Source organism: Myxocyprinus asiaticus, chromosome 14 (genome assembly GCF_019703515.2).
Source record: "Myxocyprinus asiaticus isolate MX2 ecotype Aquarium Trade chromosome 14, UBuf_Myxa_2, whole genome shotgun sequence".
Taxonomy (NCBI): domain Eukaryota; kingdom Metazoa; phylum Chordata; class Actinopteri; order Cypriniformes; family Catostomidae; genus Myxocyprinus; species Myxocyprinus asiaticus.
The window spans coordinates 39,681,274-39,707,574 of NC_059357.1; the positions used below are offsets into that span (position 1 = coordinate 39,681,274).

Genomic DNA, 26,301 nt, shown 5'->3' on the forward strand with positions numbered 1-26,301 from the left:
CTCTAATTATCCATAAATAATATTGTATATGTTTACAATCTTATGATGAATATAATAAAACAAATCTTTTTATTCCACTAGATGGCAGCAAGTACTAGAATAAATTATTTCTTCTCTATCACATTCCATCACAATATACAGATCTGAAATGTAGGTGGCGCTCTAACGCATTTTAGCCCTCACAGATGTGCTCGTCCATAGACATTCAGTCTAATTTTCAGTTCATGCACCACCCCCATTGTTTCATTGAATAGCTTGGCCTCTGAGTGGACTAGAAGCTCAATCTAAGTCATTAGAAAGCTGAGATCCTCCCCTATGCGATGATGTATATTTATATATCAATAGTCGATAACATATAGTATATTTCTGATGATGTTTTTAGCATCCTTTTCCTGCTGGACTGCATATTTTGTTCTGGACATCTAAGATATAACATTGTATTATTCACACAAGCAAGCTCACAGACAAGTAAAACATGGCTAATTAACTGCCTAAAGTAAAGCAGATATACATTTGTAGCTATTTGAGGCTTACAGCTGCTTTGATCGGCGTGTAAAAGAGACATATATATTTGATATCTTACAGAAATCATATTTCACTTTGTGATTCTTTAGAAAATATTTTAAACTGTGGTATTAGGGCAACAAAATAAACTGTACATTCCTCAGAATGAGAGCTTTCATTTGATATATGATATGTCCATTTAAGTGCTATTTAAAAGACTTTTATATTCATATTAATATTTCTACCAAATGACCTCTAGGTGGCACTGATTTTTCAGGCCTTATTTTGTTATTTTAGGTAACAAATGCAGAAGTGATGGTTATCTATGAAAAGTTCAGATTCTAAGCTTTCAAAGGATACCACATATAGTATGCCTGACTGATGTATTTGGAGACTTGAACATTTTCAGCATAAACTTTTCTCTTGACATAGCCCCCCTTTTGCAGAATTGAAGAGCTTAATGTAGTGATTAAATATTTTGCTGTCTTCAAGCTGCATATGGATCAATTTTGAGCATTGTCATAGAAACAAATAATTTCTCATTCTGAGGATGTGAACTGCCCCAAGTAGAATCTCTGAATTGTCATCTCGTAATTAAAGTAATTCCGACAGGAAGTGAATGCAGTTTAATTGTGAGTGATTCATCTGTGCGCATTATTTCAAGTAAATAATATCTTCATGCATCAAAATGTAATAACATGCTTCCCCTGTGAAACGATTTTCCTTTTAGGCTGTACGCCCACTTTTATATGATCCAATCAATTCTGGATCAAATTAAGTCCCATCCTACATTTCTTTCCTCACCGAATATCCTGTTTCGCTAAGACTTACGTCATATTATGGAAGTAAAACAGAATTTTGCGAACAGAATTTCACATGGACTTTAAGCTATTTATGCCATCATAACCAATATAAATTGTAAAAAATAAAAGAAATAATTGCATTTTGCTATATTTGTAATAATAATAATAAAAACTGCATCCTGTAATGGCATTGATAAAGAAACTGAAAGGTTTCAGGGCAGCATATTGGTTCAGATGCTGCAACAGCTGGAGCTGATTATCAGAGGAGCAGTGTTCTTGTCCCCATGAGGTCGTCCCGGGCTGAGTATGGGGTGGAGCTTATCTGTGAAAGTATCTTTGAAAGTGTGGATATGAGCTCCAGTATCCAAACAGAAGAAAGACACGCGACCCTCCCCATAGTTCAGGTAGATGGCCACTTTTCTGGGCTTGTGACCGAGGCACAGTGAAGTGGGAGGGAATGTGTTAGCAACATACTGGGTCCCATTCTTTAAGCTAAGTGTCCAGAAGCCATTGGCAGGACATATTGTGAATTTTCCCTTTCTGTTGACAGATTGTCTGGCCACGCCCAAGTCCCACTCAGTCTTGTCTCCAACATCCACTTCCCAGAAGTGCCTTCCATAGCTCAGGGCTTCCTTGGCCATCACATTGGCCACCCGGTCAAACCTCTTAGGGTTCTCTGGGACTTCTTGCCGTTTGTTTGTATGTCTAACCTCTTTCCTATCCTCAGAGATGAAGAGATTGGGGTGGGCTGTCCGGTGATTCAGAGTAACATCAACTGTAATGCAGACAGAGGGTCAACAATTAAATTTCCAGAAATACCCACAAAGATAGAAAACATCTTTTTGAGCCCAACCACTTTTGTAACAATTTCTATGTAAATAAAGCAGGGGTTTCGATTATAAAACATACCTGAGTATTTCTGTAATCTCTTTAGTTCTGAAAAATAAAAAAGGACTTATAAAATAAACATACTGTATGGTTAAAAAACAAAAAACAATATTAACAACACAAAAAAGTATTACATTCTTAATTACAATCCCTAACATTTACATGTAATGTGCACTCAGTAATTGTTTGTTTGTTTCGCTGGTCGACAAGCCACCTTTCAAATACAGCACCATGCAAAAGTTTTCGGTAAAAGGTGCTATTATAGAAATACCATATTTGCAGGGGCGGATCTTAGCATAGGAATCTATCCCTGAGGAGCTGCACCACACCCCTGCATAAGTATTGGGAAGTAATTAGTAACTAACTAGTCGCTAACTTAATTACTTTCTATAGTAGCATGACAGTAGATCAACTATTTCCACATTAATGTAGACTTTCCAGGAACAAGCTACTTTTTCCAACAGGTAATAGTATAATATAACAAAACACTTCATTGCTTTTTGTCACATTGTATGTTGTCAGTGTTGTCACATTAGGCACACTGCAGGCAAGCAAACCGAGACAGTGATCAAACACATTTACCTAAGCCGGTTTAAACAAATGATTCATCAATTCACTTATAAGTAGCTTTGGGAAGTCCAATTTATTTTAATGAGTCGGTTCGTTTGGATGGTTCATGTAAAGCCAATGCTAGAAGTCACTGCATCTTCTTTTTTAAAGCAAAATAGTTAACTGCAACTGTAAATCACTATGTTTTCAACTCAGATCATACAAAAGTTTTTAGTTTATTAAGTGTTTAGTTTATTTAGTTTAGTATACATTTCTATAGTACGCACAATGTAGTATAAATTAATGTTAAATGTAGTATGTTTTATTTAGTATACATTTATTTGTTCAATTAACTAATGACTTTCTATTTGTTTAATGTCAGCTTAATTAAGATAGTCATTGTTTTTTCCCTGATACATTTTGTATAATTTATAGTAGATTTATTAGAATTAAATAATAGTAGGGATGTGCACAAGTACTCGAGTACTTGGGTATTCGGACATGGCAGCAATGATCGAGCATGAAAACGATGATCGATTGTGATCATGCATGATGTGTCTTTTCACTTAATTCGAAATTCAGTGACAATTACCTGACAGCTAAACACACACGTGTCAAAGAGGGAGCTTATTTTTAATTTTAAGATTGATTACGTTGTGGTTTCAAGGGGTAAATTGATTGTCAGAGACGTCTCATAGCAACCAAACTGATTTACAATGCTGTAATGCTATCATTATGATAATCAAAAGAGAGTGTAACAGTGTTTTGAACACCTGTCTCTGCAAAACGTTTGTTAAACACGTTTTATTATAATTTAATGTAAGAACTTTGACTCGTTAATGGATATTACTCAATAAAAGTGAATGTTTGTCGCTGACTGTAAACCTCCCTGCCCTGGGTGCCGAAATGTTTGTGTGACATAACACACACCTGCATCTCGACAAAATACGAGTTTTCACATTAGAAGTCTGACATAAAGTGTCATTCCGTTGCACTTTCCCAGTTGAAAAGTGGAAATTCTGACTCTCTGAGTTGAATCATGAATCATCACAACAACAACAATACAGAGTATTGTAGCTTTCCCCACAGGAGGGAACAATTGGGGAGACAAACACACACACACACACACACACACCAGGCGTGTGGCAGTGGACTCAACGTATATACAGCAGGCGAGTGTTTCAAACAGCTAGACAGAGCGCAGCTAAATGGAACAGAATGCAGCGTCTTCAAAACTTCAACTTAACACGCGTATTAAAAACGTGATGGTTATGACGTCTCCTGTTAATCCATCCGCAATCTGAAAATAGACGGTTCAGACAGTCACTAAAAAAACTAGTGCGCGCACAACTAGGATTACTACAGTAACCTGAAGGAAGAACAGACAGACGCGCGTTATGCACATTCTTTCATTGAGTTGGGCAGTGAATTTTGATTATGCCATCTTTTGTACATTCTGTAACAGATTATTTTATAACAGCCTATAATAATGAATAGTTGATACACTGGAACAAGACGCAATGCAGTAGCCAAAGACGTTTGTCAGACATGTTATTATATATACAGTTATGTAAATTTCATTGCCCCTCGAGTACTCGACGAGCAATTAGTCCGTGTACTTGAGTAAAAACAAAATGACCAAAATGCCCATCCCTAAATAATAGGCCTTTAATTTGCTACTTATAATAATCAAAACATGTCTTTCTTTTATAGCTACTTTTTTTGTTAGCTGCCAAAGTTTTTGTTTTTTTGTGGGTTGTCATGTCTGATCTCGCCATGACTGCCATTGCCTATATGCAAGTGTATTTGTGGGTGCATGATAATTTTTTTCCATAACCATTTCCATTTCCGTGTCCAATAATAGGTTACAAATATAAATTGAATAGAATTTAGCTGGTCATGTGATCTCATTGTGGTGGCCACCATGAGTGGGTGACCCACCTTATGTAGAATAAAACAAATAAAAACACAATAAAAACATGTGGAGAAATATTATTGTCATAAACTGGTCATAGTCAATATAACTTTAGTTAAATAAAGACACTGTATCCATACATGCTTCCACTCTCTAATTTTATGTTTTCATAATGACTATGGTTATCTCCCCTATTTAAGCAGCAAAAGATGGTGCTACATTGGAAATGTACAGGATTTGACCCCAGCACATGGGATTAAATATGTTGTAGATGCTCCAAAAAATGATGATAATGGTACTAAATGGAAGAAACAGGCAAAAGCATAATTAAGCACCAATTAGGAAAATAGTTAAGGGAAATTATGATATAAAAATCGAATTAACTGATCATAAACACCTGCTTTAGAAAGTCTTTTAGCTTCCACCATGACTGTATCCATGAAGTCGACCACAGCCTGTCTGGTGAAACCAACGCAAGGATCAGTCTCCAGTGTGACTTTAGACCAGTCTCTCATCACTGTAGGTAATTGACTGAAACTCTAGAGATGGAAATATCAACATTATGCTTTACTATGCAGTACTTGTTTGAAGGAATGGTGAATCCAAAAATTATTTATTCATCCTCATGTTAATCCAAACCTGTATGTTTTTTTGAAGAAACCCCACCACAAGAACACAGTAAAAGTAGCCTAAAAATCTTTTGCGCTTTATTACAAGTCTTCTGAAAACATTCAATAGCTTTTTGTGAGGAACAGACCAAAATTGAAGTTTTTGTTCACTGATAGTCTTCCCTTTACCTTGGGATATGGTGCACAGGATGTATGGACTACTTTTATGGTTCTTTATTGATGTTTTTTGGTCCTTTTTAGAGCTTGACAGCAGCATTCAAGAACTGTTATTGTACGGAAAATAAAATATGCATGAAGATTCTTCAAACATTCTCCTTTTGTGTTCCATTGGGGGAGCTAGTATATGGGTTTGGAACAATATAAGGTACAAAATGACATAGTTTTCAATTTTGGTTTAACTAGTTCTTTAAAGGTGCACTCAGTAATATTTTCCTCATTAGAAATATTTACTCCTAAAGAAATGAATAATAATTTTGAAACATATGTATTAAATCATGACCACTTGCATAAAAATTAAGACTCTAGTCATATCAGTAACCTTATGAAATCTGTTTTATTCTACATGGAGAGGGTCCTCTAACATATCCATGTTAGAATCACATGACCATACTACTTGTTTAAAGGGATAGTTCACCCAAAAATGAAAATTCTCTCATCATTTACTCACCCTCATGCCATCCCATATGTTGAATGACTTTCTTTCTTCTGCAGAACACAAACAAAGATTTTTAGTTGAATATTTCAGCTCTATAGGTCCATACAATGCAAGTGAATGGTGACCAGAATTTTAAGCTTATTTTTTTACTATAAATCTCCACTTTCACTTTCATATCCTGTCACATTCTAAAAGTCAAAGTGAAAGTGGAGATTTATAGTAACAAAGGACTTAAATATTGATCTGTTTCTTACCCACACCTATCATATGACTTCTGAAGCCATTGATTAAACCACTGGAGCTGTGTGAATTTTTATGCTGCATTTATGTGCTTTCTGGAGCTTCAAAGTTCTGGTCAACATTCACTTGGATTGTATTGACCTACAGAGCTTAAATATTCTTCAAAAATCTTTGTTTGTGTTCTGCTGTTGAAAGAAAGTCATACATATTCTGCATGGAATGAGGGTGAGTAAATGATGAGTGAATGTAATTTTTTTGGTGAAATAACCCTTTAATCTCAGTAACCACCCTGTTATTGGACACTTTCACTCATGCATTAAAGTAATCATGGCTGACAGTGATTAGTGAATTTCTCCAATGGCATTATTAACTGAAAATGGTTGTGTTTGAATAATGCTGCATCCATGCCACTAGGTGTCAGTGTAAGTCCAGGATGACATTAACTCTGTTTATTACTGAGCTCACCTTTAAGATTAACATAATGAATTCAGAGACTTGTTCTCTGCCAGAAATGTATTTAGAAAAAAATAGACTAGACATAAAAAAAAAATAATAATAAAATAAAAATAAAAAGACTACTGAAAGCAAACTTAAAGGGAAAAGAGATATCTAATGATTTTCAAAAAGGTCCACACAAATCAAATTCGGTCACCTTTTTAAGGCGCTCCTTGTCATCCAAGTGCCCTGGCTGGGTGTTTCCACTTTTCAGTTCAAAAATTTCTTTCTCCAGACTTTTCACAAGTCTGTCGACTCTTTTCTCCGCCTCTCTTTGTTTCTGCTCAACTGCAGCAACTACCAGTTTATGGCTCTGCTCTAATGTGCTCAGCAGACAAGAAAACACCCTCTGACTTTCCTGAACCTCTTTGAGACAAGTGTTCTGTGTGGGGGAAGAAAACACTTTAAAGGAACAGTTTGGACAAAAATGTACATTTTGTCATCAATTACTCACCTTCATGTTGTTTAATTTCAGTATTATTTTCTTTCTTCCAAAAAACCCAAAAGGAGATATTAGACGTGAATGCCTGAGCTTTGCTTTTTCTGACAGGTAGATGGCGATTTATACTGCCGTGCTTCAAGAGAACAAAAAAGCATCATAAAAGTAGTCCATACAACTCGTGCACTGTATTTCAAGTGTTCTGAAGCTACACAATAGATTTGTGTAAGGAACTGGCTGAAATTTACGCTGTTATTCTTACCGTGTCACAATTGGTCATGCGACACATGAGAAATAATGGTGCTTGGCACCAATGATGTTAAACCTGAGCATAAATTCCAGTCAGTTATTCTATGGAGATAAAACAGTATCAAAACATCTCACAAATCCACGCAACAATCCACAAATGCAAGTAACAGATCCACAAATGCACACAACAATCCACAAATGCACACGACAATCCACAAATGCATGCAACAGATCCAAACACGCACACGACAACCTACAAATCCACATAACAGATCCACACACAGCAATCCACAAACACACGCAACAGATCCACACATGCACAAGGCAATCCTCAAACATGTGCGCTAAATCAATAAATGCATGCAACAGATCCACTTATCAGCTCAATTCACAAATACATGCATCAGAATGCACAAATATAAGCTATACGATGATTTCTTTGCTCACAGCCCACAAATGCACACATAAATGCTAAGACATTTTCCATTGGTATTTTGCCTCGAGGATGACCGTGAATGTGCTTTTGCATTTTTGGATAGATTTGACATTCTTGTTTCACGGCCTTGATTCACAAATATAAGGAAGCTAATCTCGCTTGTCTTCAACATTCATTTGAAGCTAAATGAATGTGCGTTCCAGGGAATGTACACACAATTGTACTCTGGACAATATTTCTGTTGAAATCTATGAATTCAAATTATTTGTATTGGAGATACAAATAGAAATCTACCCCCGAAATGCATAAGGAAGGAGAAGAAAAAGGCTGCTTCACTAACATAGGAGATCATCTTGCTCATATTTGTGCATCAAGGCCATGGAACAAGAGTGTCAAAACTATCCACAAATGCAAAAACATATTCACGGACATCCTCGAGGCAGAATACCAGTGGAAAAAGTTTTTGTGGACTGTACTGTGAGCAAAGAAATCATTGTATAGCTTATATTTGTGCATTCTGATGGGAGCATTTGTGAACTGATGTGTGTGGATCTGTTGCATGCATTTGTGGATTGAGCGCCCATCTGGATCTGTTGTGTGCATTTTTTAATTAAGCACGTTGATATGTTGCGTGAATTTGTGGATTGCACTGTGCATGTGTAGATCTGTCGCATGCATTTGTAGATTACCATATGCTTGTGTGGATCTGCCGCATGCACTTGTGGATCTGTTGTATGCATTTGTGAAATGTTTTGATACTGTTTTATCTCCATAGTATTCACACATTGCTGATGTATGGCTTAAGAACACTTTGAACATAGTCTGCAATGTTCCACAGTCTACTTTTATGATTATAATTGTGCTTTTTTTGTGCTTTTTGGAGCAGTAAATATCACCATCCTCTTAAGTTGTATGGGGGGGGGGGTCAGCTTGGGCATTTTGTCTTACATCTCAATTTGTTTTTCAAGGAAGAAAATACAAAGGAAAAATAAGAAAATAATAAGGGGTCGGAACAACATGAGGGTAAGTAAATGATAAACAAAACCTTTAAAGCATTTTTCCTTTCACAAATAATTCTGAAAATGTTGGTGTTAATTAATTTTGCAGTACCTTTAGGAGCTTTAAGGAACACTGAAACTTCTCAACCTTCTGAAGTCTATCCTGGATCATTTGTTCCACCTCTCCTGTGTTCTTCTGTTTCCAGTGTAAGAGTGAAGAACAAGCCAAAAAATTATTACAATTGTTGACTCATTTTAAGAATATTGTCTCAGTCACTCAAAACCACAAAATTTGCATTGTGCATTGTGTTATTTTTACAGTCTGCATTTCTTTAACCTTGTAAAAGTACTCACAGGTTCGTCTTGCAGTTCATCCATACTAAAAAACTTAGATTTAGCAGTCAAGCGTGTTTTCCTGTAGTTTTCAGTAACGTCTTCCAGTATGCGGTTAACACTGAGATGGGGTCTGGAACTGAAGGTCCTTCTACAGAGTGGACACTCACCTGAACCACTGCGGCCCCAGTAAACACGCAGACACATTTTACAAAAGCTGTGTCCACAGGGCGTCGTAACTGGGTTGCTGAAGATTTCCTCACACAGAGAGCACAGGAAGTGCTTCTCGGAGAGGAGGCTGATGGTTGATTCCATTGCCTGAGAACACAACGTAAAATAAAAAAAATAATATGTATTTACAGTTGCGCCACCTGCTCTATACTATTTTTGGGAGTAGCATACACCCCCCTAAAGCAATAGATACTCTGGGAGAGGTGATTACTGCTTTTAAAAAAAGGTCATGAGGCATCAGTGTATTACTCCCTGCTAATTCAGGGTCTGGGGGATGGAGCTTCAACTTCTCTCAAGAGATTATGGGAGAAAGATTTCAACTTGGTATTGGAGGAGGGAGTGTGGGCTAGGATTCTAAAAAACGTCAAGTCTGCATCTAGAGGTGCAAGGGTGCACCTTATGCAATTTAAGATTTTACATCGATTCCATTGGACCCCCTCTAGATTGTATAGGCTTGGTCTTAAAGACATGCCCACATGCTGGCGATGCCAATCAGAGGATGGAGATATAACCCATGTCTTTTGTGGGTGTGTTAAGATCCAGGAGTTTTGGTTGAAGGTTCAGAGTTTTGTGTGTGATGTATTGGACACTCGGGTTTCATTTTGCCCCAGAGTCTGTATTTTGGGCGATGGGGCAGTCATCGATGTAGAGAATAGGCACATAAAGAGTTGGGTCATAACCAGTGTCATGATTGCCAGACAGATAGTTTTATGGGGAAGGAGGTCGGCTGGAGCGCCCTCATTTCAGGAGTGGTACTCAGAGATGGGGAGGGTGGTGGCCTTTGAAGAAGGGTCATTTAGAAGACTGGGGAACGTGGACTTGTTTGTGGGGAAATGGGGTGGATATCTGGCGTTTCTGGATGTGTGATTATTATTTTTTTATTTGTGTGTCTATAATCATGTATGACTACTGGGATGTTGTTGGGGGTGGGGTAATAGTGGGGGTTAATTGTTGATTCTGTGTATATATGTTTTGTTTTTCTCTGTTCAATATGTGAATCAATAAAAAATTGTTAATCAGAAAAAGGAATAGTTCACCCAAAAATGAAAATTCCCTCATCATTTACTCACCCTCATGCCATACCAGATGTGTATGACTTTCTTCTGCTGAACACAAACAAAGATTTTCTGTAGGTCCATACAATGCAAGTGAATGGTGGCCAAAACTTTGAAGCTCCAAAGAGCACATTAAGGCAGCATAAAAGTAATCCATAGGACTCCAGTGGTTTAATCCATATCTTCAAAAAAAAAAAAAAAAAAAAAAAAAAGTCATTTTTTACTATAAACCTCTACTTTCACTTTCACATTCTTCTTCTTTTGTTTTTGGCAATTTGCATTCTTTGTGCGTAACACCACCTACTGGGCAAGGAAGAGACTTCATAGTAAAAAAGGACTTAAATATTGATCTGTTTCTCACCTACACTTATATCGCTTCTGAAGATATAGATTTCATCACTGGAGTCTTTACTTTTATGCTTTCTTAATGTGATATTTTGAGCTTCAAATTTCTGGCCACCATTCTCTTGCATTGAATGGACCTACAGAGCTGAAATATTCTTTTAAAAACCTTTGTTTGTGTTCTGCAGAAGCAAGAAAGTCATACATATCTGGGATGGCATGAGAGTGAATAAATGATGAGAGAATTTCCATTTTATGGTGAACTATTCCTAAAAGAAAAGTACTTTTTCAGTATTTCAAAGATGCACATGCTCATTTCTAGTCATTCCCATCCACAGTAGCCTACAGGCTTCCAATAATTTAGCATCTGTTGCACTTCAACAATGTGTCCTAACCAGGCGTGATGCCATAAAGTGATAAGCAATAAAGGTTATCTCTTCTACATAAAGGGTTGTTCACACTGACAGCGATCTGCATTGACAAAGCAACCTGAAGTAATACATTTCAGTTTTTTAAGAGTTGTTGTTTTCAGGCGACATGAGCGACAGCGACCATGGGCGATGTGAAAAAGTTGAGCAGAGTTCGACTATGCAATTGAGCAGCGATATGACGTGGTGACCACAACCTACTAAAGGAGTGCACACATGCTGCCTAATACAGTTGGATGTTGTAGTCAAGTAGGAATGCCTATTAGTTACTAAAAGTATGGTGGCTCAGCGACCTCCAAACCTCACTGCCGTGTTGCCTGGCCTTCACAAGAAAACCCCCCCACATGAAATCAGATTTTCACAAGTCTGATCTAAACCACCTTCGTAGGTTGTTTGAAATCTAATTAAAATCAGTAGGCTTCTGCTGGGTATTAAAGTCATTGTTTTACGCGAGCTTAGAAATTTCTAGAAGTTCAGGGGACTTAGGAGACCCCCCAATATTGCTTCATCACTGCCTTGCATCCACTTAAAAAACAACTCTGATCTTACGTGGATCATCTTCATAATGTATTCCATATTACTGCATTTTTGCTTTTGCATTTAATTGTAGCATATTTGCCTTATCACTTTTTTAAATAAACAACTTCACAGATCTGAAGGTTTTTTCTTCACCAAATATTAATATTATTGCTGTTAGCCTACTTGCAGTGCACTCTGTGCCTTTATATTCCAAAACGTAGTGGTTTCTCCACAAAATTATGTTATTGTTATTGCTGCGCTATCGTTAACAGTCGTTAATAGTAAAGTATCTATAATGGGTTAAGTTTAGATGGGTTTTGTTGGTTGGGATTTGTGTTTTATTGCTTGCATTATACAGGCTCTTCGTTTACATGTCGTCACATTTAATTTGTAACATGCAGATTGAGAAAAAAATGGCAATAAGATATAATCAGTATTATTCCACTTGACAACATTTGTTTTAACAGTCATTAAGTGAGTGCATTACGCAGTGATTTTAAACCCTCAGACTGTCTACATGATAATACTGTCAGTCAACTTGTCCAGCAGGTGAACTGAAGTAGTTTGTGGAGTGTCTCGAATGTTTTCTTTCTCACTGAGCAAATCAGCAACACACTCATCATCGCTGCTGCAGCTTGAAGCGAAATCAGTTTAATTTTTTTCCGATCGGTTCTCTAGAGCAGGGGTCGAACTTGGGTCCAGGGGGCCACAAAGGGGTACTAGGGGTTCAGTGAAAAACGGGTTCCGTTGACATGTCAAATTATTACCATTTCATTCTGAAATCATGAGATTAGTCACATTATTTTATTCTGTTGACAGCTATAGTTTGAAACCATAAGAAACAAAAACAAATCTGCATATAATTTCATATATTATGGAAAACAAAACGTATCTTATTTGTAAGAAATAAGGGTTGTACTTCACTATTCTCTTTAAAGCAGCTTTAAAACAATATTTATTGTGAAAAGTGCTATACAGATCAATTTGATTTGAAAATATTTCTCTCTGCATTTAAATATCTTACATTACTACAATAGAAAAAAAATATGCAGTCAAATTAATTTCAAAACCATATATATATATATATATATATATATATATATATATATATACACACATATAAAATTTTTATAATACATTTTGATTTAGTACAATGACACTATAAAGTCAGTTATTTATGTTGATTATTTTATTTTAATTTTGCAAACAACATGTTTCTATAATATCATATTTACTATTTCTCTCACACAGGGGGTCCCTTGCAAGGGGATCATCATATTTTGGGGTGCTTAGCATCAAAAAGTTTGAAAACCCCTGCACTAGAGAACTCGCTTGCTTGTCTTTTGTATTGTGATTCCCTGGTTGTTTAATGGTCAAGTTCTTCTTTTCATCAGTGAGGGGCTAAAGGCAGACCAGCTGAAAGGTGCTTTGCGCCACCTACCGTATCGGGGTAAAATTGCTTGTCGATTAGCGCTACCTATTGTAAAGGTGCAAATGTGTTTCCAGCCTCGTTTTTAACGTGAAAGGGACATTCGCTGGCGATTCATTTAGGGGTTTTAGAGTTTTTGTCATAAACAGCCATGACAGCGACAAGCAACAGGATATTTTGTAGGTTTTTTATTTTCCATTTCTGTTGTGTCACACTGGGTAGCTCCACGGACAATAAAATCTCATTGGTCGGAAATCCTGCTCCATACTGTATGACTGTATACTGACAGGGTATGACTGTCGCATCTCGCAGCATTTTCGATTTCATTGTCGATACATTTCTTACGTCTAAAAACTTGTTTTGTCACAATAAAAACAACTTTTATTCTTGCCAAATAAAGTCAACGTAATAATAATAATAATAATATGACATCATCTTTCTCAAATCACAGAATAGTTCATAAAAAGAGTGTCTTAATACATTGGCAAAAAACTTTAGCAAGTAAATGTTTGGGTCAAGTACAGGTCATGGTCTGATGCAGGAAGCAAACACATTAGAGAAGATAAGAGAACGGAACATTCTTGTCAGTCAGCGTCATACCAGACATTCCAGGGTTAATATATATATATATATTAAAATTATGCTGTCCTTCTCCCAGCTTGATTTTCTGCAATATCATTCATCTAAAGAGCAAAGCTTGCTTTATTGTGGCTATGTAAATTCCCTAATTATTATATAATGCATTTGTGTGCCATTCCATTCTGTGGAATGGGAATTCTTCAGGTGCCTCTATTCAACGTGACCACAGAGTGGAATGGGGAAGAACAAGTAAAACCAGAAATCCCATTTCGTCATCAGGACAAAACTAAATATTTATCTAGCAGGTTTCAGGACTACATAACAGATTTTCAAACATAGCTCTCATGTACACTTTTAGTTGTTGGTCAAACTCCAACAATATAAAATAAACATATTTATTCCAAAATGGAACTGTATTATACCTGAATATAATTAAAATACTTCCCACACGTGTTGACAGATCTTGTTTAAACAGCCGGATTATAATTGTTAATTGCCCTATTAATTGCAAGCTAACATTTAAAGGTACATGTTCAAAGGAAGTTATGGTAATCTTATTGAAACTTACCTTTGCCGGAGAGTATTAATGGGAGTCGTTCACGTGTCTTACGGTGAGTTTGATAAAAGTGTACTAGACTAGATCATAAAAAGTTCACAGGTGTGTTTTCAACAAGGGGAGTGGCCAGACAATGCCTGCCTCCTGCTGAGTCATACAAGAGAATAAACTGTACAAAGAGTCAAATCGCTTAGTGTTTAAATATATTTAATTATTGATACTTTGACAAAATATAAAATGTACAACTTTGCACAAACTATATATATATATGTGTATATATTAGTAAAATTTTACTTTTTTTTGTGATCAAAACCTTTTCATTTGCAAAGAGTAAGAATAAAAAAATGGGAACAACCAACTTTAAAGAGCAAAGTCCAAATATGCCCAGAGAGTTGGAAGAGATATTCAGAAAAAAAGGAAAGTATCAACAGCAACAACAACAACAACAACAAAGTTTACATTAAGATTTTGTTCTTTTTCTTTTGGAAAGTCTTGATAGTTTATCTATTTTTTTGGTTGAATTCTTGCCACCTTGATTCTATTGTTGTTTCTGGATTGTGATTTCAATTTGTTTTCTCACTGTTTGGACTGCTATATTGCTTGTTTCATTGTTAAAGTATTTTACAAGTGGGCGTGCTGTCTGAGCCTGAGACTATGCTCTAAGTATTCCCCCTGCGAACATCTGCAAAGGAACTGGCAATATAGCTCCATGCTGCATTTGCTGCACCTCCATGTATACCACCAAGCCCTGCACCAACAGCAGCTCCTACTGCCATACCTTCATATCCAATTGTGAATCCTAAAAGTGCCCCTATAAATGCGCCTTTTCCAATTGCTACAGCATAATCAACAAGTCTGAGCGTAAATCCAAGTCTTCCTGCAACGAGCAGCTCTGCGATCTCTCGGCCCTCCAACTGTACTCTTTCTTCATACTTCATAATCTCTCTGTCAAGTGCCTCCCCTGAATGTTCATTCTCCAGCGCTTTCAACTTCTCCCTGAACTCCTTCTCCTTTGACTTTCTGATGAATCGCTCCTCTATCTGAATTCTTTTTTCGGCATCTTTAAATTCCAGGTTTGAATAAATGTCATGCTCCAAAACCATCTCATCTACTTTGGCCAACAATGCTTTTGTCTGACTACTGTCAGTCCTGTTTATTTCCTCATTGAAGAAGAGGTAGTTCTGCCCACATTTCTCAGCAAGCTCTCGAAAGATTTTATTCTTCTTTACCTCGTCTTCTATTGATAAAGTTTGCAGACCTTTCTCATGGTATAAAACAATCAATGTGTGCTTTAAGATTCTTTCTCCAAAGTAGTGTATCACTGGCTTCAATAGGTCAATGGAGGTCAAATGAAATGTATCTAGAACCAAGAGTGCAGCATGAGGCCCTGGGCAGGAGAAACAAACAGCCTTCTTGAACTCCATGTAAAGTATCTTCTCTGGCAAATCATTATCCCCAAGATTCGGTGTGTTGACCAGTGTTATGTTTCTCTCCTGGATGACCCGTGAACTTTTCTTGGTAGCTGTAATATTGACATCATCTCTGGTAAAGATGCCCGGCCCCAAAACAGAGTGTGTCAATGAGATCTGTTGAAGACTTGAGCTGCCAAAGACCAGCATCCTCAACGGTGTTTCAATGCTCACTGTGAAATGAGGTTATAGTATTCTTAATAGTCAATCTTTATAAATGTAATGCACCAAATGTTGTGATTTCTTGGTCAACTCACTGTAAGGTGGTTCTTCTAAGCTCCATCTTCTCCTTATCCCTCCTTTGTCTGTTGCCATCTTACGAGTAACACTAACAAGGCTGGAAGGATGCGGATTATGCTATCCTATTAAAAGAAAAGTCATTCTGTGAAACACAAAGAGTGATAGATAGTTTAACACTCATGCAGTGATTGAACTACACCATTCCAACCAGAGGTCACAGACACTTGCTTTTTGAAACTATCGGTTATCTGCAAAAGTCAATGGCGATAGTTGACAATGTTATTTTTTTCTGAATTACTGATCATACAATTTTTATTAACCTATGACAATTTTTACTTTATGGTGTTTTTATTGTTATACATATTAGGTGATTTTAAGAGTGCATATTTTGTTTCCCTTATGTGTTTGTGGGAGCTGGGAGCACAAACATTTCAAAATAAAAGTCTTGTTCATAGCTAAATGTCTCGTGCACCAAATGAAAAAAAAAAACCTGATTATTATTGGGCTTTTGATTGCACAATAAACTGCATCTGGGATTTTATTAAATACAGACAGGGTTAGGGAGTAACGGAATACATGTAATGGGATTACGTATTTAAAATACAAAATATAAGTAACTGTATTCCACTACAGTTACAATTTAAATAATTGGTTATTACAATACAGTTACATTCAAAAAGTATTTTGATTACTGAAGAGATTACTTTGCATTTTATTGTCATTTGTTTCATTTAATATTTAGTCCTTTCAGATGGAAAACATTTATACATATAAATGATGCGATTCAAAAAGCGTCTGAACAGCGGTGAAACACTTTCTTATGATGTGTTACATTCATACGAGCAGACAGAGAAGTATGTCTGAAGTAAGTCTGGAGCAGAAGAAATATAAATAAACCTTGTGTAAATTGTCATGTGAACATTTAGCTTTATGCTAAGCTAAAATGCTATTTCAAGCTATTTTACATATTTTACATGCACCTGTTACCAGGCATGATCATATATTTTTATCAAGAAAATCCATGTTAGATCAGTTTTTTCTCTCTACTAAGACCTTTGATATTAGGGCAAAAATCGTATTCTTCTTATCGTTTCCATACATAGTTTTGTGTATATCGCATATTGTGTAAAGTTAAACGGAAAAATATTATGTCAACACTTGTGAAATGTTATCGCTAAGTTGCATTTCCATCAACTTTATTTTGATGCGCTAAACCTTTTTTCGGCAAAAAAATTTTTTGGGATGGAAACATAGTTAAAGGTGTGTTCCTGAAGCAAAGGCTGTAATTTTGGCTAAATTCCTAGTCAGCTCAGAAAAATGCTGACAACTCAACGGCCTATCAAAAATACTTAAACACACAGAGACTTAAGAGATAAACAGCAAATAATGTATATACAACAGCTGTCTAGCTAATAAAGAAAATGTGTAACATTAACTAAATGAGAGGAATAGATTCCAATGAATCTTAACAAAAACATATACTTAAAGCTACACTATTGTTAGAAATGAACAAAATTTACTTAATGAGCGAGTAGGCCTACACCAAGAAGTGTTTTTACTTACTTTGATTCACTTTGGTAAACCTATAATAATGATTTATGTTTTAGAGCTGTCGGGACAGATTTTCTGGGAAACTGCATACTTCCGTCATTCGTCCGTGCATGTTTACATCATATCCATGAATAAAGAAAGACTACTATAGTGCATGTAAAGTGCAGTGAAAAATGTGTTAGTAGCTTGAAGCTAAAAGCTTGTTGCCACAAAAAATAAAGAATATTGACCATAGATAATTAAAAAAAATCTAAACTCTGGGGAATCATCCATTGTAAAAATAAAGAAACCTCGAACCGAGAAGAGTCAGCAAGCAAAAAGGGAAAGTGACAGAGCCCATAATAAAACACGAATCAACACTGGAGGTGGCGACAACTCCGAGATCTGAAAGGATTTACAAGCGACCCAGAGATGGCTTTTTTCTTACTCAACAGATACGATTTTGTTGGGCCAAAAGTTAGCCAGTTTTTTAGATAGCGTTAGCCACTCTAATGGGGCATTTTATTATCGGTTGTGGTACTGCAGTGCTTGATTTCATTTTCAAGGAAGGACAGTGGAAAATGCAAACTTTATGCATCCGCAAACAAGCTATATCTTCGTTTGTCTTATTAGTCAACTAGCAACCATTTCCAGCTAAACAGGTTATCTCTTGAGCTAGGTATTTTGTTTCACTTTGTAGGGAATGTTTTATGATCAGTAGGTTAATCTGCATTTTAGTTATCAGAAAGGCTACACCAGTACGCCTCAAACCATCAGATTAATCGGCGCAGAACAGCAAAGCTGAAGCCTAACTCATGAAATTACCAAAACAATGTCCCTTCGCAAGTAACTTGCAGTTTTATGCTTCAACCACAAGAGTGTAGCTTTCAAGGTGCACTCATTCATTTTTTTAATTTGTCATCTTGGACTTACACTGACACCTAGTGGTTTGGATGCAGCATCATTTAAAATCAATAGTTTTCAGTTTCAGATGCCATTGTAGAAATGTAGTATTCACAGTCAGACATGATTACTTTAATCAATGAGTGAAAGTGTCAAATAACAGGACGGTTACTGAGATTAAGTGAGTAGTATTCAGCTGGTCATGTGATTCTAACATGGCAGCCCCCATGTGTGGACCCTCTCCATGTAGAATAAAACAGCTTTTATAAGATTACTGATATGACTGGAGTCTTCATTTTATGTGAGTGCTCATGATTTTATACATATGTTTCAAAATTACTATTAATTTCTTGTGGAGTAAAACTTTTTAATCAGAAAAAAATTATGGAGATCACTTTAATTCTTATACGTATCATATTAAAACAACACAATATATACTACCATTCCAAAGCATGCAGAATAGGAATAAGGCTCAATATCAATCTGTCCAACAATAAAATAGAAGCTCGCCATGTAGTGTAATAAAATACTTATTCACTCAACCAAATGTTACCTGTGAAGGTCACAACCATGTTGGCACACCAGCATCCCACTAAAACTAATAAGCATATTGAGCACAGTGGACTTTAATATATAAAATAATACAGTTTTGTTAGGCAAACTTGAATCTCAGAAAATTCACATACTGTGCACAGTATGCATACTACACACTGAATAGTCATAGTATGTTATTATGCTATTCAAATTCAGTCATTTTGCAGTTTTGCATTTTGTTTTATTTTTATTTTTTTTACATTTTGTGAAAAAATGTATTATCCATTGCCAGTTCAATTAAATAATTTGTCATGTTAAAATCATGGATTATTTAATTAAATTGATGGGTTTGTGGTGGTGTTGTTGTTGTTGTTTCATTATGTTAGTTTTCAGGAAACTAGGTCTCCAAATCACCTGAAATGATTTAGCCATTACTTTCAAAGCAAAAGCAAACATTATAAAATAGGACCCCATGACGTCACAGCTTCGCACAAATACTTTCATGTTTCGCCATAAACAAACTACATTTACCAGTCTCGAACTCCTTCACCACAACAATGAAGGTTATGATTGATTAGAAATATGGAGTACCTTTTCCGTGGAGCGTTTATTTAAGATACAGATAATAAAGTCCGACTTTGAAAGGCGCTGGTCATTATTCCGGCGGTTTATAATATTAGAGCTGCTATCACGCATAAACTTTAATTTTAGAAGGGAGATTTAACTATACAATTGAAATTGCAGCATCGAGAGCAAACAGGCAAGACCAACCAATATCCCAAATCGAAATCTGTTCTCACGTATTACAACAGTTTCTGAGAGTAAACTTTCGATTTTGCCTGGTGGACATTTTCTTTTTGGACATGTCTTTTTCTTCTGACGCATTTGAGAACATGATTTACTGTAGATGTTTACATACCTTGGTTTACATACCCTGGATATATTTCCTGTGGTTTGTATCCAAATGAGTTCATGAAAGAGCGATAAAAAAAAGTTGTCTTTGAATGGAGAAAAGACTTGTACGACACCAGGATGAAAGTGAAAGTATTTCGTGAACTAGTTGCTGCGGGTTAAAGGAACAGTTCACCCAAAACTGAAAGTTCTTTCAACATTTATTCACCCTCATGCCACCCCAGATATGACTTTCTATCTTCTGCTGAACACAAATGAAGATTTTTAGAAGAATTTTTCAGCTCTGTTGGTCCATACATTGCAAGTGAATGGTGGCCAGAACTTTGAATCTCCAAAAAACACATGAAGGCAGCAGAATAAGTAATCCACATGACTCCGGTGGTAAAATCTATATATTCTTAAGTGATATGATAGAAAATCATAAAATAAAATGATGATTTTTACTATAAATTCTCCTCCCTGCCCAGTAGGGGGCGATTAAGATGAAGAATATGAATCGCCAAAAGTGAAGAAAAGAAGAAGAATGTGGAAGTGAAAGTGTAGATTTATAGTAAAAAAAGGACTTATATATTGATGGGTTTCTCACCCACACCTATCATATCATTTCTAAAGATATGGATTAATCCACTGGAGTCATATGAATAACTTTTATGCTACCTGTATGTGCTTTTTTGGAGCTTCAAAGATTTGGACCCCATTCACTTGCATTGTATGGACCTACAGAGCTGAGATATTCTTCTAAAAATCTGTGTGTGTGCTCAGCAGAAGAAAATAAGTGGGCAGGGTTACTCCATAAAGGGTTAGACCAGCTCCAAAACAGGGCAGGGCTACTCCAGAAGGGGGTTGGGTCAGCTCCAAAAGGGAGTGATTCTTCAACACATTAGGGTTAGGGGTTCTGTAGAGGCACAAAAAACTATATATGCAATTTATGCAATGCCTAGGGACGCCACACAAAGCCAACAGGGCCATTTCTAGGCATAGCCGTGGGAGCAATTAATATTTTCAAGGAAGGGACTTGGTCAAATCATGCTGGGATAACATGGATCATCAGGTTTTGTACAAACTTGAGCTCAAAATATTTTTAAAACAAAAGGTGGACATACCAAATTCTGAAATTCATGTTAATATTTCAATTCAACTTATAGAGTCCATTTATTATTTTGTAATAAAACATTTAATCAGAAAATGCAAAGCATTAATTGTCTGAGACTTTTGGACACCACTGTACATACAACCAACCTAAAACTGAAAATTCTCAACACATAACACAAGACATGCACATGACCTCTAAGCTTACATTGTTGTAAAAGTTATAGTGTATCAAAGAGTGTATTGAAATATGCTTTAATAGAAAACATATATTTATGCTAGAGAAGTCATATGGCTGAATTATGTGCAGAGGCATATCTGTAGTCTACAATAAAGATTACAGTTTTATAGTAGAACCATAATATCATTTTTACCCTTTATTTCAGACCTAAAAATGTGTGTTTCTATCAGAGGTGGCAAGCATTTCCTCTCTTAATAAAGTTAATTCAGTCCATGAGTGCTGTGTTATTCTTTAAAGGAATATTCTGGGTTCAATACAAGTCAAGCTCAATCGACAGCATTTTTGGCACCAAAATTAATGTTCAACCTGTCCCTCGAGGTAACAGTGAGGCACTTAAAATGAAAGTGAATGGGGCCAAACCATAAACGCTAAAATACTCACTATTTCAAAAGTATAGCCACAAGACGTAATCAATATGTGTGTTTACATAATTTTAGTGTGATAAAATCGCTTACTAACCTTTTTGGTGTAAAGTTTTTTTACAAAGTTACAACCCTAAAAGATGATGTAAACAACTTAACAGCTCAAATAATACACAAGTATTAACAGAAGAATTAATGTAAGTTCTTATATAAAATGATAAGCTTAATATTTCTGTCTTTAAACCCTCCAAAAATTGGCCCCATTGACTTCCATTGTAAGTGCCTCACTGGAACCCAGAATTTTGCTTTTTTTTAAGAAAAGGAGGAATGAGTCGAAATACATTTTTGTGGTAATCAATATTATGCCACAAATGCTTTTGATTGAGCTTAACTTGTATTGAAGCCGGAATATTCCTTTAATAAACACAAAAACACAGCTTTCATATTCAGATATTCGGTGCCCGATAGAAGCGATTAACAAAAGCTGAATTAAAACTGGTCGCATGGGGTCCCACTCTGTCGTCTAGGTGTTCAATGGCTAACTGGACAGCAGCACCTGATACTCCGCCCACAACTCCTCCCACAGCTCCTCCCACTACCATTCCTGGTGGCCCTTCCACGGAGCCCACTATCATTCCCATAGTTGCTCCAGCTACAAACCCCAGTCCCAACCCTCTGGCCAGTGAAGTCCTGAGCCAGCTGTTCTCCATCTCTGCCGTGGCCCTGATTTCTGCCCCTACACTCGCATTGTAGAGGTCCTTTTGCCAGCGCAACTCGTCCCCTTGAAATTGCTTTTCCAATTCCCGGTGTGTCCTCTTTGTCTCAGCCTGTCTCTTACTCCGTAGCTTTCTCTCCTCGTTCCTGACACTCTCCTCCGCCTTCTTGTAAGACCTGTTGATGTAGTAGTGTCCCCCCATAGCCTCTAGCATCCGCTCAATCTTATGTAACAGCTCTCTGCTTCCAGCACGATTTCTCCAGTTCTTACTGAAGACGTGATAACAGCAGCTGCACTGCTCGACGAGCTCTGTCAGATGACAGTCGCTTCTCATGACCTTGTCATGGAGCGCTCTGCCTCTCAGCTGCCCGTCGTAAACCAGGAGGATCATGGTGTAATTCAGGACATTCTCTCCGAATTGCTTCATAACCAGTTTGAGAGTGTTCATGTCATTAGAGGAGATTTTCTCCAGATCGAAAGCTAAGAGAATGGCATGAGGTCCAGGAGTCGACAAGCACATGGATCTTCTCATCTCTTTTCTCATCTTGGACTTGGACAGCTCTTCGTCATACAGGTTTGGTGCATTGACGACCGCAACCTGTCTTCCTTCCAGCTCTCCCAAATTTTTCTGGCTGCCCGAAATGCTGAAGACATCTTCAGAATATTCCTCCCGTCCCAAAATGAAGTTGGTGAGAAAGAACTGAGATTGACCACTGCTCCCAATAACCACTATCCTTAGTTCCTCATCACCAAACCCTACAGGGAACACAACACGACAGTGGTTAAAGAAATAATTAACTGAAGAAAATGACAAATTCTGTCATTATTTACTCACCCTTATGTCGTTCCAGACCCTTATGCTGTCATATTTCCCGTGGAACACAAAATGAGAATTTTTGCAGAATCTTCCATTCAACAAAATTTCATAGTGACCATGTCTATGAAGCGCTAAAAAGCTCCAATAATCTTCCTAACCGATGAAGCTCTGAAATCTTATTTGAGCCCATGTCAGGATAACAGATTTCAACTTTAGATGCTCTGCACCAGGTTGATGTCATTAGCTATGTTTCCATCTATATTTGAAATTTAATTCATGTGAAAAATCTGAACAATTTGTGAATAATGCAGCATTTTCATTCCATGTGTTTAAGGAAACAAAATGGTCACTTCTGGGAAAATTGGTGCAAAAAAGAAGCAAAAATGGAAGTTGAAGTTGAAGCCAATGTGGAAGGGACAAATTACTTGCAGTTTAGAATGTGGAGTCCTCTTTGTTTTGTTAGGCAAACCGTTTTTATTCTGTAGCTTTCTTTCCTTGCTCTGGACACTCTCCTCCGCTCTGTTGTAAGACCTGTTGATGTAGTAGCATCTCGCAATTGCCTGCAGCATCCGTTCAATCTTATGCAACGGCTCTCTGCTTCCAGCACAACTTCCGGAAGCAACAGCATTTCAGACAGTTCTGGGAGGCAACAGTAGCCAGTCATGTTGATGACAGGCTTTGGTATTTCAGAATAACCAGAGCAACATTTGAGATGCTGTGCGATGATATTGATTATATTCTCTGAGCGAATTACGCATTCACAATGCTTGTTGAGGTAAAGTCACATGGCTTTTTTGATGCGCACCTACACTGAAAAAAATGATGATTTACTTCATTTTTATTACGCAAGTTTTTGCATACAGTTATTCTAAGTAAACTGTAATGGTATTAAATTAAGTAAAATCTACTTACAATACCTTCATGACATAATATTGATTAAAGTGCTTGAAGACATTTAACTTAAGTTAGTATAGTAATTTTTCTTCCAAATCTGATGTAAATGGTACTTAAATAAACTTTTTAAAATGTAAACAAACATTTTATTAGAACATTTCACATTTTGAACTTTCCTTATAAACACGGTTAATGTACTTGTCAATTCTAGACAACACTTTGCATTATGGGCAGCTGAAACAAGATCCAAAGCTGCGAACGCAAACCTCAACACTTGGTGCACAAAACATGATGATGGAACAATCAACAGATCATTTTTCATATGACTTCATCACGTGCAAATTCCCGGATGTCTAATGCGGAAGTAAGCGCGAGTTCCGCACACGAGGCATTAAGGACATGCTTATTAATATTATGCCCTTACCCAAACCTCTTATCTAAACTTAACCAATCAGTAGAGTGTGTAAACATGATAGGAAGCTGTTGTGTGTGACAGAAGTAAGTAATTGTCGCGTATTAGATGGAAACGATGTCCAGCGACGTCATTGGCTGTAGTGAAAGTCGTAGGAATTCAAACGAGTGCAGTCGCATGATATCATACGAATTAGCCAAATTTAGAAAAGTCGTACGGATCCTGACGATTTTGCTGTGAGATTGTATTGGCAGTTACCAAACGTAACGACAAAATCAACAATAAAAACAGTGTGAATAAATCTGCAAACAGTTCAAGCTCATTAATTATTCGAGCCCCGTGCATGCTGGGAATACCAGCATCGAAAACCTACCTGTGGAATTTACCTAAATTAGCGAATAAATATGACAAGGTTTTCTACTTTAGGATTGGTACATGATGATGCATTGTAAAGATGACAAAAAAATCATAAATAATACTTGTATTTACCTAAAAGCTAGAGAATTCATTTTTAAATGTTTGAAATAAGTACAAATGTAGAATTTACTTAATATTTTCAAGTTCACACATAAACTTACTTATTCAATGTAGAAAGTACTTAATCTGTTCTGCTATATTTATTTCACCATAAAAGCATTTGTTCAGTGTATATTCCTAAATAAATTCTATAGGAATATATTCAGTAAATTAGTTTCCATAGTAGTTTATGCGTGTCTTCTTAGCGAATAAAATTTTATGAGCATTTTGGAAACTTTTGTCGCATCTTGGTGTTTCCATCCAGCATTTTTTATGTGATATCCCAAAATGTGCATAAAAATATTTGGTTGGAATTCCAGCTAATGATGTCATTGGCTTTTACAAGTGTCGTAAACAAACACAACACGCCAGTTAGAATATGTGGAATGGAGAATGAGATTTGAGAGCCGCAGCGGAGAGGAAGTATTATTTGACAGACATGGTCACTATGAACAGTCATTCTGTTGAAAATAGCTGTGTGAAGATTCTTCAAAAATTATTTGGTATTCCACAGAAGAAAGAAACTCCTACAGGGTTGGAACGGCAATGAAGTGAGAAAATAAGAAGAGAATGATCATTTCCGGTGAACTATTCCTTTAAGATTAGTAGTACATAGTAATCTTTATGCATCCTTATTATACAATGATGTTACAGTACTTGACATAGCCATCAAAAGAATGTTACAATCACAGATTAAATCTATTTTATAATTTAAAAAAACAAAAAAAAACATTTATTTTAAAAAAGTAAAATGTAGCTCAAATGTAGAAAATATTGGAAATATGTTTCACTGTATTCAAATTCCGTATTTGTCTAAGTTAGAAATAAGCTGCACATCGTGAAGACATTTTCAACTTACCTCCTCTTTTAGGCATGGTTTTAGAGACAGCTTTGTTGTTATATGTTTTTGTTGTTGTAAGATCTTGATGTGAAAAGCTTCTCTCAGTGTCAAAAATAATATTAGATCCAGTCAGACGACACGTTACATTACTTGTCTCATCTCAACCTCTGTTGATAATGTACAAGCTCCAATACTGGATGGAATTTGCCCTGAAGGAAATGGGAAATTGGATTTATGCTGCTGCCTGTGCACACTGTACCATTAATATTTTTTACATAACACATGACTTCGATTTTGTCTGCATGCATCTATATCAATTAATATAGGATAGTCAAATTACAGTTTTGACTTTTGAAATTAATTAATTAATTGAAATGTTTTTTTTTTTTTGTTTGTTTTTTGTATAATCACATAATACTCAAATCTGCAATGTATTTGCTGTGTTTCAAGGGTAAGACTGTAATGCACTGACAATGCATGTCCTTCATAAACTCTAACATAAACTGTCCTATGTCACAAAAAAATTCTTCAAACAACATCAGGCTACAGCACAG

General features: G+C 36.4%; 3 protein-coding genes across 7 annotated transcripts; all 3 read right to left on the minus strand.

The window, feature by feature from the left end:
* Positions 1-1,537: 1,537 nt before the first annotated feature.
* Positions 1,538-10,568, minus strand: btr02 (bloodthirsty-related gene family, member 2). The gene is made up of 7 exons (XM_051717604.1): positions 10,435-10,568; positions 9,155-9,451; positions 8,913-8,996; positions 7,179-7,253; positions 6,836-7,060; positions 5,057-5,198; positions 1,538-2,082 (listed from the first exon to the last, which is right to left on the minus strand). The coding sequence occupies exons 1-7, from the start codon at positions 10,501-10,503 to the stop codon at positions 1,538-1,540; spliced, it is 1,437 nt and encodes a 478-aa protein (XP_051573564.1). The 5' UTR covers positions 10,504-10,568.
* Positions 10,569-14,473: 3,905 nt separating this feature from the next.
* On the minus strand, positions 14,474-20,035 carry si:dkey-120c6.5 (GTPase IMAP family member 7). Of its 4 annotated transcripts, none has more exons than XM_051716196.1 (3): positions 19,868-20,035; positions 15,999-16,103; positions 14,474-15,914 (listed from the first exon to the last, which is right to left on the minus strand). In XM_051716196.1, the coding sequence occupies exons 2-3, from the start codon at positions 16,054-16,056 to the stop codon at positions 14,932-14,934; spliced, it is 1,041 nt and encodes a 346-aa protein (XP_051572156.1). In that variant the 5' UTR covers positions 16,057-16,103; positions 19,868-20,035; the 3' UTR covers positions 14,474-14,931. The 4 variants fall into 4 exon arrangements, with proteins under 4 accessions (XP_051572156.1, XP_051572157.1, XP_051572158.1 ...); XM_051716197.1 differs by having other exon boundaries at positions 15,999-16,123; positions 19,868-20,034; XM_051716198.1 differs by having other exon boundaries at positions 19,882-20,032.
* Positions 20,036-21,158: 1,123 nt separating this feature from the next.
* Positions 21,159-25,875, minus strand: LOC127451692 (GTPase IMAP family member 7). Of its 2 annotated transcripts, none has more exons than XM_051716570.1 (2): positions 25,766-25,875; positions 21,159-23,023 (listed from the first exon to the last, which is right to left on the minus strand). In XM_051716570.1, exons 1-2 carry the CDS (start codon positions 25,779-25,781, stop codon positions 21,999-22,001), a joined length of 1,041 nt encoding a protein of 346 aa, XP_051572530.1. In that variant the 5' UTR covers positions 25,782-25,875; the 3' UTR covers positions 21,159-21,998. The 2 variants fall into 2 exon arrangements, 1 of the variants encoding a protein (XP_051572530.1); XR_007899129.1 differs by lacking the exon at positions 25,766-25,875 and adding an exon at positions 23,103-23,485 and having other exon boundaries at positions 22,888-23,023.
* Between the last annotated feature and the right edge of the window lie 426 nt (positions 25,876-26,301).